Here is a 14,217-nt window from a genome sequence, read left to right as displayed (position 1 = left end):
CTCTATTAAAAGGAGGCCTTAATATCCCTTAGTTTCCGCTAGGACCCCGCTGCCACGGGAGGGTAGGACGAAAGATGTCATGCAAGTTCTTTTCCATAAGCACGTATGACTATTTACGGAATACATGCCTACATTACATTGATGAACTGGAGCTAGTTCTGTGTCACCCTATGTTATAGCTATTACATGAGGAACCGCATCCGGCATAATTATCCATCACTGGTCCATTGCCTACGAGCTTTTCACATATTGTTCCTCGCTTATTTACTTTTCCGTTGCTATTGTTACAATCACTACGAAAGCCAAAAATATTACTTTTGCTACTGTTACCTATATTATCATATTACTTTGCTACTAAATACTTTGCTGCAGATACTAAGTTATCCAGGTGTGGTTGAATTGACAACTCAACTGCTAATACTCAAGAATATTCTTTGGCCCCCCTTGTATCGAATCAATAAATTTGGGTTGAATACTTTACCCTCGAAAGTTGTTGCGGTCCCCTACACTTGTGGGTTATCAAGACTAATTTTTGGCGCCGTTGCCGAGGAGCATAGCTCTATTCTCTGAGTCACTTGGGATTTATATCTATTGATCACTATGAAGAACTTGAAAGACGCAAAAACTACGATTTATCCCTCAACTACGAGGGGAGGTAAGGAACTGCCATCTAGCTCTGCACTAGATTCTCCTTCTATTTTGAGTAAGCTTGCGACACCTAAACCTGCTACTGCTATGAATTCTGATATGTCGCATGTTATTGATGATGCCACTTCTGCTATGCATGATACTCATGATGAAACTACTTCTGTGTGTGATACTACTTTGCCATTAGGTGAATTTCTTGATGAACAACTTGCTAGAGTTAGGGGGAATGAAATTATTAAAGATGCTATTATTGATGATAGTGATGATGAAAATTCTCCCAATGATTATGAATTGCCTGTTGTTACTGAGGTTTATGTTATGAATGAAGAAGCTGCTAGAGCTATCTTTGCTTGCAATGATAGATATGATCTTAAGAAGTTATTAGCTAAATGGAAGCAGCAGTCTCTTAATGCTAGAATGAAACCTGACCCTGCTTTTGCTACTTCACCTATCTATGTTACTGATAAGGATTATGAATTCTCTGTTGATCCTGAAATTATTACTTTAGTTGAATCTGATCCTTTTTATGGCCTTGAATCTGAAACTGTTGTGGCACATTTTACCAAGTTGAATGATATAGCTACCCTGTTTACTCATGATGATAAATCTCGCTATTATTATATCCTTAAGATATTTCCTTTCTCATTAAAGGGTGATGCCAAGACTTGGTATAATTCTCTTGCTCCTGGTTGTGTGCGTAGTCCCCAGGATATGTTTTGTTACTTCTTTGCTAAATATTTCCCTGCTCATAAGAAACAAGCTGCCTTGTGGGAAATATATAACTTTGTGCAAATCAAAGAAGAGAGTCTCCCACAAGCTTGGGTGAGGCTTCTCCGATTACTTAATGCTTTGCCTGATCATCCTCTTAAGAAAAATGAAATACTTGATATCTTTTATAATGGACTAACCGATGGTTCCAAGGACTACTTGGATAGTTGTGCTGGTTGTGTTTTCAGGGAAAGAACAGTCGACGAAGCTGAATTATTATTGAATAATATGTTGACTAATGAAAATAATTGGACTCTTCCTGAGCCAATTCCTGAGGCAATTCCTGAACCAATTGAGCCAACTCCCGAGCCTATTCCTAAACCCACTCCGAAGAAGAGAGGTGTTTTATTTCTCAGTCCTGAAGATATGCAAGAGGCAAAGAAATCAATGAAAGAAAAAGGTATAAAAGCTGAAAATGTTAAGAATTTACCACCTATTGAAGAAATACATGGTCTTAATATACCGCCTGTTGAAGAATCACATTGTCTTGATAGCCCGGCACAGGTAGTAAAGGTAAATTCTCTCTATAGATATGGTAAAGTTGAAATCCCCTCTACTAAATTTCATAGCCCATGCTTAGATGAATTTGATGACTTTATGGCTAGACAAGAAAGTTTTAATGCTTATGTTGGTAGAGAGTTAAAGAATAATGCTTTCAAGATAGGACGCGTGAGCGATAATATGGCTAGAGTTAAAGGTGAACTCAAACTCGTTAGCAAATATGCTTCTATGGTTGCTACTCAAGCTGAGCAAGTACTTAAAGCTCAAAATGATTTGCTTGATGAATTAAATAATAAAAATGACTTTGCTGTTAGAGTGGCTAATAAAAATAGTAGAATGACTCAGGAACCTTTGTATCCCGAAGGCCACCCTAAGAGAATCGAGCAAGATTCTCAGATAAATAATTTAGAGGCATCTAGTTCTTCTAAAAATAAGAAAAAGAAAAACGATAGGACTTTGCATGCTTCTAGTGAACCTACTATAGACACACCTGAGAATCCCAATGATATCTCTATCTCTGATGCTGAAACACAATCAGGTGATGAACATGAACCTAGTGATAATGTTAATGATAATGTTCATGTTGATGCTCAACCTAGCAAAAACAATGAAGTAGAGATTGAACCTGCTGTTGATCTTGATAACCCACAATCAAAGAATCAACGTTATGATAAGAGAGATTTTGTTGCTAGGAAGCACGGTAAAGAAAGAGAACCATGGGTTCAGAAACCCATGCCCTTTCCTCCTAAACCATCCAAGACAAAGGATGAGGAGGATTTTGAGCGCTTTGCTGAAATGATTAGACCTATCTTCTTACGTATGCGCTTAACTGATATGCTTAAAGTAAATCCTTATGCTAAGTATATGAAGGATATCATTACAAACAAAAGAAAGATAATGGAAGCTGAAATTTCCACCATGCTTGCTAATTACACTTTTAAGGGTGGAATACCAAAGAAACTTGGAGATCCGGGTGTACCAACTATACCATGCTCTATTAAAAGAAATTATGTTAGAACTGCTTTATGTGATCTTGGAGCCGGTGTTAGTGTTATGCCTCTCTCTTTATATCGTAGGCTTCAATTGAATAAATTGCCACCTACTGAAATATCTTTGCAAATGGCCGATAAATCAACTGCTATACCTGTCGGTATTTGTGAGGATGTGCCTGTTGTGGTTGCAGATGTCACTATCTTAACGGACTTTGTTATTCTTGATATTCTCGAGGACGATAGTATGTCTATTATCCTTGGTAGACCCTTTTTGAATATTGCAGGGGCTCTTATTGATTGCAACAAAGGCAATGTCACTTTTCATGTTAATGGTAATGAGCATACGGTACACTTTCCGAGGAAACAATATCAAGTTCATAGTATCAACTCTATTGGAAAAGTTCCAACTATCATTATTGGAGGTTTTGAATTTCCTCTCCCAATTGTCAAGAAAAAGTATGATATTCTTATTGTTGGGGATTTTCATATCCCCGTTGAGGTAACTTAGTGTTATTCGAAATTTCTCCGGTTCCGTGTTATTCGGAATGAGTTTGTTAACAAGACTTGATCAACCTTGTTAGTGGATTCATTTTGATGATCACGAGATGGATGAAACTAGAAGGCACAACCTTGTGTACCCTCTTTTTACTTTCTGTTATTTAGAATAAATAAAGCAAAAATAACATTATCCGTCTGTTTTCTGAATTATCCGTGCATTAAAAAAATATCCCGAAAATAAAAGTGCTCCAAATGCCCTGCAAATTAGTATGATTTTTTATGGAATATTTGAGGATTTTAGGCACTGAAATCACTGCAAGAGGGGCAAGCACCAGGCCACGAGAGTGGAGGGCGCACCCCCCTGTCTCGTGGGCCCCTGGTGGCCCCCTCCACTTATGCCAGCACCCACACACTTCATGTTCTACCCAAAAAAAATCCCCATCCAGCTCAAGCACGAGTTCTAGCTCATTTTGCTGCGATTTTCGATCTCCTTGCTCAAAGCTCCATTCACAAAACTACTTTGGGAGATTGTTGCTTGGTATGTGACTCCTCCATTGGTCCAATTAGTTTTTGTTCTAGTGCTTTATTCATTGCAAATTTTTGCCGCATAGGTGACCATGTTCTTGAGCTTGCATGTTAAATTTATGAGGTCCCAAGCAATTCTAATGCATGATATAGGCTCTAGGCACTTGTAGGAGTAGTTGCTACCAATCTTGTTTAGTTTTATTCACTTTTATTTTGAAGTTACTAAAATTTCAGAAATTTTAAGAAAATGTTAAGGAAACTTTTCAGGGGCTCTTCTAGCCAAGGCTCTCAAGAAAAACACGCTAAAGAGAAGGAAAAGGCCAAGTATAATCTTCCTCGCTTAGCGGAAGTACGGTCGTGTGAATGGCCATGCGATGATTTCTTGAAAGAAGCTGGAATTCATGAAGATTTTTATTCTTTGATCGAGAATGCAGGCCTCACCGGTTTCCTCCACGACCGGATCGATCAGTATCTCTTACTCACCAATACTTTCGTGCAATTTTTTTATTATTATCCTAAGAAGTCACCGCCTTCAGTATCATTTCATTTATATGATAAATTCAGAGAAATGTCTTGACGTAATTTTTGCGCGGTAGGTAGGATACCCTATGAGGGAGAATTAGAGGAACCCCATCGTAAAGATGTGGGATGGCTTTGTTAACACTATCGCTGTAGAGGAGCCAAAGAAGGGTTCCGAGGCGAAAATCTCTAGCATACACTTTCCTGTTTTACGCTACTTTGTCATATTTGCTAGTAGATGCTTGATTGGTCGTGGAAATAGTGGAAACTTTAGTGTTCTTGATATTATCATTCTTCAACATGCCTTGCTTGGAGATAATAGTTTTAGTATGGGTGCCGTCATTGCTAAACGGCTAGGCCTGAATCGTACAAAAGGCCCCATATTTGAAGGTATCTATGCTTCATGTCTTGCTAGACATTTTCAGATACCTATTAGGCACCATGAGAAAGAGGAGACAAAATTGCCTCCTCACATTTTAAATTACAAGAGCATGGTAGCCCAAAAGTTTATTGTTGACAACGAAGAGAAGATGCTTTTATATAACCTTAGATTTAATAAGAAACACAATGAGACTATTATTTTGCCTGCGCCTCTGTTGTTCGATTTGCTTGCAAATAATTTTCTTGTCACGCCGGAGGCGGTGTATGCTCATCGAGCCCAAGCATCCACTCCAGAACCTGAACCCGAGCCGGAACCTGCACTGGACCCTTATCGTGCATCATCTTTCCAGTGGGATCCGGAGATGACGAGCTAGTGGTATCCTGATTACACTTCCCAGTACACCGGGAAGAGTAGCAGCGGTCCTTGGTACTAGACCAACTTAGGCAAAAAGCCTAAGTTTGGGGGAGTACATATTTCTCACCGACTTTACATTCATGTTCACACACTAGTCGTCGGTGCTCATACTCTTTCATTGTATTATCCATGCTAGTTTAAATTCCTTTTTCTCGCTTTCTTCTTGTGTGTTTGATAAACCTTAAGAAAAACCAAAAAAATAGTTAGTTTAATCTCCATGCTTGTAGTAGAAATTAAAATGAAAACCCAAAAAGATTTCTAGTTCTTCTTTTACTTGTTGGGAGCTTTCCCGTGTAAATAGTTTTATTTTTTTTCTTTCCTTTGGGGGTCGAGAAGACCATATTAAAAATGTTTAGTGGCTCTCATATGCATGATTGTTTATTTAACTTAGAGCCCATATTACCTGTCTTCTCTCTTGAGTTGAATGCTTGCAGATTCCAGCTTAGTCCATTGCACGTGCACTATTATTATACACATCGTTCAGTCATGCAAGTGAAAGCAATAATGACGATATATGATGGACTTATTGAGATGAGAAAAGATGGTATGAACTCAACCTCTCTTGCTTTTGTAAATATGATAAATTCATCGTTTCTGATTCAGCTTATTATGAGGTAAACATATTTGCAATGACATTTAGAGATTATAATTGCTTGTGCCATGCTTGATTAGCTATGAGTTATAATGGTTTACACCAACATGCTATTAGAATAATTATGATGTGGTATAATGGGATGGTATCCTCCTTTGAATGAACTAGATGACCAGTTGCGCCAATGGCGCAAAGGTCGAGAGTAAGCCATGTATTGAAAGTGTACATTAATATTATTCGGACACATATTGGAACATATGAAAATAAGTACTTATTGCTGGTAGATAGATACTTAGTAATGATACATAGTGTTCTAAGAAGCTTACGATTAATTATTTACAATGTTATTAGCAAACAAAGTAGATAGTCACATATAGGCGCTATGAAGTGATAAACATTAGACAGAGTCATCGTTGCACCCTTGACCATGGCGCAAAAAGCGAGAGCGAGCCAAGCATTCAAAGTATGTGTATGAGATTGATTTAGAATCAACTTATAAAGATACTTATATTCCATTACATGAAAGCTATGCTTGAAAGAAAATATTCCGATCAATTGGTGATAGCATACATTGGCTTTAAAAGACGGGCTATATTAGCATAGATGAATGGTGTATATAGTGCTTGCCTGTTAACCATTGCTCGAGTCTTGTACCTGCCGTCAACAGGAAGGAAAGAACCTACGACCTAGGCGGACGAACAACCTAGCCGCACACTGCAGACAGGATCAGAGGCCTATAGAGGAACAAAAATAATCAAGCGACTGTATGTAAAACAATAAGCAGATGGTTCACCACTGGGAGAGACTGTATTTGATACATATAACAATTGAGCATATTTTTGGAACACCAAATGGAGCATGAAACAAACATATATAGCAAGCCAAGAAAAGGAGGAATCATGATGCCACAATGAAAAGAGTAAGTCCAATGGACACAACTACAGAAGTACATGTCATAGGACAAGATGCAAAATCTATATATCAATTAGATATAGAAACAAAAACAATAAAGAGTAATCATAATGATCTGGGTATGTTGTAGATTTCCTACTGAAATTATAATTTAATCAATTTAATGTTAAGAGAAATGCAATGAGGAAAGGGCCTGTAACATGGAGTTGGTCCAACCCAGCCTCTCTAATTCATGAAACAGTAAGTTAATTGTCACAGTCTTCTAGTTATTAATGGTCCCGCGTCACTAATCTCAACCAACGCCAAAAGTTTGTGATCCCATGAATGTACTAAGCGATTTCCATCAAGCCTGGACCAGCTCTCTTAGATACCCCTGCCAAAAATAGGAAAATGGAACTATGAATACTCTCAGCTTACACAAAATAAAAAACTATGCAGGACATGATAGACACTTAGAATTGCAAAGTTCATTCGATGTCATAAAGCAAAAGACTAAGAACCATTATGTACCAACCTGGACGTTGCCTCTTACTCCCTTAGATATCATGGTTCAACAAATAAACCTCTTACTCCCTAGAAATAGTAAATCCTGCCTTCATCAATTACAGGGAGGAGCTTCCAACTGGATTTGAAGGACCATTTGTATTATACTCCCCCTATACCAGTATAAAAAACCACAATCTTTTCACCATCAATAGTTATCCTGCAACATCATTCAACTCTCACATGATTTAGAGAGAGTAGTAATGAAGCACAGATAATAACATTTGTCAGAAAAGAGTAGGAGAGAAACAGAGTACAATTTGAATGCTCAGAACAATCAAATTAAACACTACAGGGAAAACTAAGAACAATCAACCTTAACTACTGTAGGGAAGATAAAAGTCGTCTCAAATTAACTGCTATTGGCTTTACTACTATTGTTCAGACTGATTATCAACTACTACAGGAAAAACCAAGAACAATTGACCGCAACTATTGCATGAAAGATAAAGCATTCTCAAATTCTTTTTTCTTTCCGAGTTGAATGACTCCATCCAGACCAAATGACCAAGCTGGTCATAAAAAGGGACATAAAAATATGTCGATAGAAGTGAATCAGTAAAAACAAAAACAAAAAACTGTATGCGAATAATCAAGATGGGATGAGTGCTTTTAAACACCATGTCAAGAACCAGAGCCATGGCGAAAATTCTGGTGATTTCATATGCAAATAAACCTGCAAAAGTAGCAAGATGACTCAGACTGACAAACAAATCTCTTGACAGTGCTCTTTGGCAAGTGCTGCAGAGATGGATAATACTCAATCAGTCTCTATACCAATGTCTCCTGTAGGCTGGGTGTAGTACACAGCTTTTGGGAGCTATAGAGTGTGTTCAGCATAGCATCCAAAATAACCCTTGGTGGAATGTGTACAGGATCCATTAGGAAATCCTAAGATGATTTTATAAATGTTAGATTATCGCTCATAAAAAAGGCCATATAAGGATTATTGCCATTGATCAGTACTATGCATATGTAGTATGGTCAAAGAAGATAGATATGAACAATTTATAATACTGGTGTTAGCTACCATGTCAGACTAAAACTAAAAGAACTTGTTGAGTAATCATAGATAGCAGGAAAGTCTATGTTGGTTGCATTTAATTATTCAGTTTTAGTACAGGTGCTGTTCAAGAATGGCAGAACCATTTTCTACCAAAGCTCACTGTACTAAAGGCTTATCCAATGCCATAGCAAAGCCGATCAAAGAGGCACTAACGGTGACCATCCCCGTCGATCTCACACAAGTAAAAAGGCGGAAGCAATGCACATTGTGCTGCCACAGTTCCAAAATTGGAAGAACAAAGGACACCAGAGCACACATTCTAGGTAAACGAAGTAATTGCACAATACGAAGCAGGAAAGAATATATGTAAGCAGAAATAACAGCAGGCAATAGCACCAATAAGAACACACAAAAAAAAAGCAAAATGTCACACCACAAGTTACACACACAGTTAGAACCGGTTAAATTACTTGATTTGCAACAAGTATAAAGAATATAAGTAAAAGAGGAAGTTGGAACCTTAGCAAGTTGATCAGAGGAGTGCAAATACTGGACGATGAACCAGGAGATGAGCTGACTGCTGACACCAACCGTAGAAAAGAAACCCTGCAACAGATGTAGATGCAGGAAAATATGAGAGCTCACTCTCGTAGAGCAAGACCAAGCACATATGCCAAATGGAAAGAGAAAAGCAAACAGACGACACACAAATAGTTCAGGCCAGCATTGAAGGCAGAAACAAGAGCATTAAAGCATAGGGAAAAGGTGCAAGCAGCATACAAACAAAACATACAAACGTGCATATCGTACAGCTGGAAAGGAAATAAGCGATAGAAGACAAACAAAATGGACTCAAACAATAATTACCAAGAGCACACAAATAAATAGTATAAGGTAAGAGGATAAAACATTCCATGCACAATAAAACCGTTCTACCAAGAACGCTAAAGACACTATGTTAGAGGAACAAAATGTATTGAAACAGTAAACAATTAGCAGGGAAAGTACTAATAATAATCACCTTCACAATATGAAAGAAAGCAGATGAGGCCCTTGATGAGATCAACAGCACCAGAATCCCAAGAACAGACCTAGAAGAAAACAGTTCATAAATCAGGACACAACCAAGCTTTCTACCCACAAGGAAACTCTTCTACCAAGAATGCTAAAAACAGTATATACAACAGCACGAGCAGAAGGGAATAGGACAGATCTTAACAAGAGAAATGCAATGAGGAAAGGGCCTGTAACATGGAGTTGGTCCAACCCAGCCTCTCTAATTCATGAAACAGTAAGTTAATTGTCACAGTCTTCTAGTTATTAATGGTCCCGCGTCACTAATCTCAACCAACGCCAAAAGTTTGTGATCCCATGAATGTACTAAGCGATTTCCATCAAGCCTGGACCAGCTCTCTTAGATACCCCTGCCAAAAATAGGAAAATGGAACTATGAATACTCTCAGCTTACACAAAATAAAAAAACTATGCAGGACATGATAGACACTTAGAATTGCAAAGTTCATTCGATGTCATAAAGCAAAAGACTAAGAACCATTATGTACCAACCTGGACGTTGCCTCTTACTCCCTTAGATATCATGGTTCAACAAATAAACCTCTTACTCCCTAGAAATAGTAAATCCTGCCTTCATCAATTACAGGGAGGAGCTTCCAACTGGATTTGAAGGACCATTTGTATTATACTCCCCCTATACCAGTATAAAAAACCACAATCTTTTCACCATCAATAGTTATCCTGCAACATCATTCAACTCTCACATGATTTAGAGAGAGTAGTAATGAAGCACAGATAATAACATTTGTCAGAAAAGAGTAGGAGAGAAACAGAGTACAATTTGAATGCTCAGAACAATCAAATTAAACACTACAGGGAAAACTAAGAACAATCAACCTTAACTACTGTAGGGAAGATAAAAGTCGTCTCAAATTAACTGCTATTGGCTTTACTACTATTGTTCAGACTGATTATCAACTACTACAGGAAAAACCAAGAACAATTGACCGCAACTATTGCATGAAAGATAAAGCATTCTCAAATTCTTTTTTCTTTCCGAGTTGAATGACTCCATCCAGACCAAATGACCAAGCTGGTCATAAAAAGGGACATAAAAATATGTCGATAGAAGTGAATCAGTAAAAACAAAAACAAAAAACTGTATGCGAATAATCAAGATGGGATGAGTGCTTTTAAGCACCATGTCAAGAACCAGAGCCATGGCGAAAATTCTGGTGATTTCATATGCAAATAAACCTGCAAAAGTAGCAAGATGACTCAGACTGACAAACAAATCTCTTGACAGTGCTCTTTGGCAAGTGCTGCAGAGATGGATAATACTCAATCAGTCTCTATACCAATGTCTCCTGTAGGCTGGGTGTAGTACACAGCTTTTGGGAGCTATAGAGTGTGTTCAGCATAGCATCCAAAATAACCCTTGGTGGAATGTGTACAGGATCCATTAGGAAATCCTAAGATGATTTTATAAATGTTAGATTATCGCTCATAAAAAAGGCCATATAAGGATTATTGCCATTGATCAGTACTATGCATATGTAGTATGGTCAAAGAAGATAGATATGAACAATTTATAATACTGGTGTTAGCTACCATGTCAGACTAAAACTAAAAGAACTTGTTGAGTAATCATAGATAGCAGGAAAGTCTATGTTGGTTGCATTTAATTATTCAGTTTTAGTACAGGTGCTGTTCAAGAATGGCAGAACCATTTTCTACCAAAGCTCACTGTACTAAAGGCTTATCCAATGCCATAGCAAAGCCGATCAAAGAGGCACTAACGGACAGGGGTCTCGCAAAGTACATCATGAATTTCCATGTCTCAATCTGGCAGTGTAAAACTGTAGGTTCCATGGCTCAAAAAAAGCTAAGTGATTTGAATCTAAAATAAACCTAGGTTTATTACCTATAAGGCCATCCCCAGGAACATCAATCTCTACACCAGCAAGCACATGACCATTCCCGTCGATCTCACACAAGTAAAAAGGCGGAAGCAATGCACATTGTGCTGCCACAGTTCCAAAATTGGAAGAACAAAGGACACCAGAGCACACATTCTAGGTAAACGAAGTAATTGCACAATACGAAGCAGGAAAGAATATATGTAAGCAGAAATAACAGCAGGTAATAGCACCAATAAGAACACAAAAAAAAGCAAAATGTCACACCACACGTTACACACACAGTTAGAACCGGTTAAATTACTTGATTTGCAACAAGTATAAAGAATATAAGTAAAGGAGGAAGTTGGAACCTTAGCAAGTTGATCAGAGGAGTGCAAATACTGGACGATGAACCAGGAGATGAGCTGACTGCTGACACCAACCGTAGAAAAGAAACCCTGCAACAGATGTAGATGCAGGAAAATATGAGAGCTCACTCTCGTAGAGCAAGACCAAGCACATATGCCAAATGGAAAGAGAAAAGCAAACAGACGACATACAAATAGTTCAGGCCAGCATTGAAGGCAGAAACAAGAGCATTAAAGCATAGGGAAAAGGTGCAAGCAGCATACAAACAAAACATACAAACGTGCATATCGTACAGCTGGAAAGGAAATAAGCGATAGAAGACAAACAAAATGGACTCAAACAATAATTACCAAGAGCACACAAATAAATAGTATAAGGTAAGAGGATAAAACATTCCATGCACAATAAAACCGTTCTACCAAGAACGCTAAAGACACTATGTTAGAGGAACAAAATGTATTGAAACAGTAAACAATTAGCAGGGAAAGTACCAATAATAATCACCTTCACAAGATGAAAGAAAGCAGATGAGGCCCTTGACGAGATCAACAGCACCAGAATCCCAAGAACAGACCTAGAAGAAAACAGTTCATAAATCAGGACACAACCAAGCTTTCTACCCACAAGGAAACTCTTCTACCAAGAATGCTAAAAATAGTATATACAACAGCACGAGCAGAAGGGAATAGGACAGATCTTAACCCCAAACAGAAAAAGGATTCTAAGCACGACCGCATTTCATCGAACAGGTAGAAAGCAAGCGGGAAAAAAGTGGCTCACCTCTGACGAAACGTAAATCGCACAGTTCAGACCGACGCAAGAATCAAGAATTAGATCCTGCAAAGAAGAGAGAGGAATCAGTTACACTTGGGTTGTTTTTTCTCTTAAAGAGGATTGAATCCTAACCCTAGAGCGAGAGGAAAAAAGAGAGAAGGAGAGGCAGGGGCGAAGAGGCATACCAGAGGAGGAGCATGAGGAGCAGGCCTCCACGGCCAGAGCGCCGCCGACCGCCATGGGAGAGATTAGATCCTGCAAAGAAGAGAGAGGAATTAGTTACACTTGGGCGGGCGCGTCGCCGCCTGGTCGTCCTCCTTCTCATGCATCTGCCCCTCCCTCTCCTCACGCCCCATGACCCGCGCGCTGGCGCCGACGGGGAGAGGAGCCGCTGATATGGCAAAATGCTAACCTGATCCCCAACATAGTCGATGAGCAGGCCAACCTTGCTCTGCAGGTCCTGGTCGCCGAATAGCCGGACGCCGTGCCGCAGCAGCTGCAGCGTGGGGTAGATGAACGACAGCAGCCCGCCCGCACCAGCTGCAGCGTGGTGCAGATGAACACGAACAACATTTAACAAATATATATTCACTTCTTAACTAATGGTAAAGAACTGCCATTGATGGATTTAGCAAGCGGTCAATTGGTAAGCTGCGCCTAATTATCAAACGTGATGTCTGTGATCTTATTAAATAATTCCTCTTATACATCGAATATAATTAAGTAGGAAAACCTGTAGGTACCATACCAAATAGATGGTCTACTGTAATCAGCTTGGTATAAACTGGGAAACAATGATCTAACACGTGAAACTAAGCCATTAAAATTGCAGAAATATAATAGATATAGTTCATGGGGGTTTGAAAACATACCAAGCTAGCATTTGAGACATGCAGAAGAGATGTATATCTGTATAAGATACGATTTCTAAACTTACCAAGGTTAGTAAGCCAAGGAACAGAATAGGAATCCCTAATGAACACGCAAAAGGGAAATGAAAAATTACAAATTATGTCATTACTCGCACTCAAACGTAAGTAATTTATTCTTGGACATAAGGCTTCTTTGAGGGAACATGCATAACCTCTCCAACATAGGCCATGAACAAAAATACAATGAAGAGCAGAAGCAAGCATAACCCACCTCGACCAAAGCAACGATCAATCAACAGCAGGAAACACAACCTCGCATTTTGGTCACTACACGCGCATTTTATCAAACAGCTCACAGGCAAGCATAAGAAGTATATCCTAAGATTGATGTTGAAGGCGGATTGGTGGGTAGGAGGACACATAAGGTAGAGATCAAATCAAGAGCAGAAGGAAAAACGATGGGAGAAGCTCACCTTGGCATAGGCCGCCTGCATCCACCGTTGAACGCCATGTCCTGCTGACAGCCGCACAAACAAATATTGGAAGGGGAGCAGGGTACTGAAAGAAAGGGAGTAAAAAAAGGAAGAAGAGAAGAATTGTTGTGTACCTGAAGCCTAAGGCAGACGCTCGGCTGCACCGGCTGCTCCTGCTTATTTTGTTGAGCAGCCATGACGAGGAAGAGGTCGAGCAGAGCATCCGCGTACTGGAGGAGAGACGGTGAGGTAGATGATGAGGCAGCCGTTTTGGGTCTTCGAGCTGCCCGATGCCGATCCCTTCTCCATCGGTCCGCTGTCCGCCTCTCTTGCTGAGCGCCTCCGGATCAATCCAGCTCCGGCCGACTGGCCCTGCCGTCGCCGGCGACATCACCCTGTCCCAGCGTACCTACCTCCTACTCTCCTCCAGTCGTCCCTCCGACTGCGCATCCGTGCGAGCTCCGGCAGCCCTGCTCCCCCTCGACTGCGACGTCGGCGCCCGCCCCCCCACCCT

General features: G+C 39.6%; 1 protein-coding gene and 2 long non-coding RNA genes across 14 annotated transcripts; all 3 read right to left on the bottom strand.

Annotated features, from left to right (window-relative positions):
• Positions 1–4,893: 4,893 nt before the first annotated feature.
• On the bottom strand, positions 4,894–5,714 carry LOC125532404. The gene is made up of 2 exons (XR_007294082.1): positions 5,651–5,714; positions 4,894–5,427 (listed from the first exon to the last, which is right to left on the bottom strand). It is a non-coding gene; the product is annotated as an uncharacterized LOC125532404 (long non-coding RNA).
• Positions 5,715–6,604: 890 nt separating this feature from the next.
• LOC125532403 lies at positions 6,605–8,937 on the bottom strand. 4 transcript variants are annotated; one of them, XR_007294078.1, is made up of 5 exons: positions 8,820–8,937; positions 8,072–8,185; positions 7,915–7,970; positions 7,266–7,454; positions 6,605–7,124 (listed from the first exon to the last, which is right to left on the bottom strand). It is a non-coding gene; the product is annotated as an uncharacterized LOC125532403 (long non-coding RNA). The 4 variants fall into 4 exon arrangements; XR_007294081.1 differs by having other exon boundaries at positions 7,266–7,407; XR_007294080.1 differs by having other exon boundaries at positions 7,266–7,407; positions 7,915–8,185.
• A 584-nt stretch (positions 8,938–9,521) lies between these two features.
• On the bottom strand, positions 9,522–14,201 carry LOC125532402. Of its 9 annotated transcripts, none has more exons than XM_048696467.1 (9): positions 13,838–14,201; positions 13,704–13,747; positions 12,771–12,898; positions 12,544–12,613; positions 12,365–12,421; positions 12,076–12,158; positions 11,587–11,673; positions 9,867–10,008; positions 9,522–9,724 (listed from the first exon to the last, which is right to left on the bottom strand). In XM_048696467.1, exons 1-5 carry the CDS (start codon positions 14,092–14,094, stop codon positions 12,408–12,410), a joined length of 513 nt encoding a protein of 170 aa, XP_048552424.1. In that variant the 5' UTR covers positions 14,095–14,201; the 3' UTR covers positions 9,522–9,724; positions 9,867–10,008; positions 11,587–11,673; positions 12,076–12,158; positions 12,365–12,407. The 9 variants fall into 9 exon arrangements, with proteins under 9 accessions (XP_048552424.1, XP_048552417.1, XP_048552420.1 ...); XM_048696460.1 differs by having other exon boundaries at positions 9,867–10,786; positions 12,089–12,158; XM_048696463.1 differs by having other exon boundaries at positions 9,561–9,724; positions 9,867–10,786.
• Between the last annotated feature and the right edge of the window lie 16 nt (positions 14,202–14,217).

Source organism: Triticum urartu, unplaced genomic scaffold, assembly GCF_003073215.2.
Source record: "Triticum urartu cultivar G1812 unplaced genomic scaffold, Tu2.1 TuUngrouped_contig_9817, whole genome shotgun sequence".
Classification (NCBI taxonomy): Eukaryota; Viridiplantae; Streptophyta; class Magnoliopsida; order Poales; family Poaceae; genus Triticum; species Triticum urartu.
The sequence above is the reverse complement of the archived record's forward strand: the minus strand, read 5'-3'. Positions and strand labels throughout refer to the sequence as shown.

Bases quoted from the DNA above. Each gene is read 5' to 3' on its own strand.
- LOC125532402 (XM_048696467.1), bottom strand. From the start codon at position 14,094: ATGTCGCCGGCGACGGCAGGGCCAGTCGGCCGGAGCTGGATTGATCCG. The intron at 13,748-13,837 runs GTACACAACAAT...TGCGGCTGTCAG, and splicing joins GCGTCTGCCTTAGGCTTCAG to CAGGACATGGCGTTCAACGG. The intron at 12,899-13,703 runs GTGAGCTTCTCC...ACCACGCTGCAG, and splicing joins TGCAGGCGGCCTATGCCAAG to CTGGTGCGGGCGGGCTGCTG.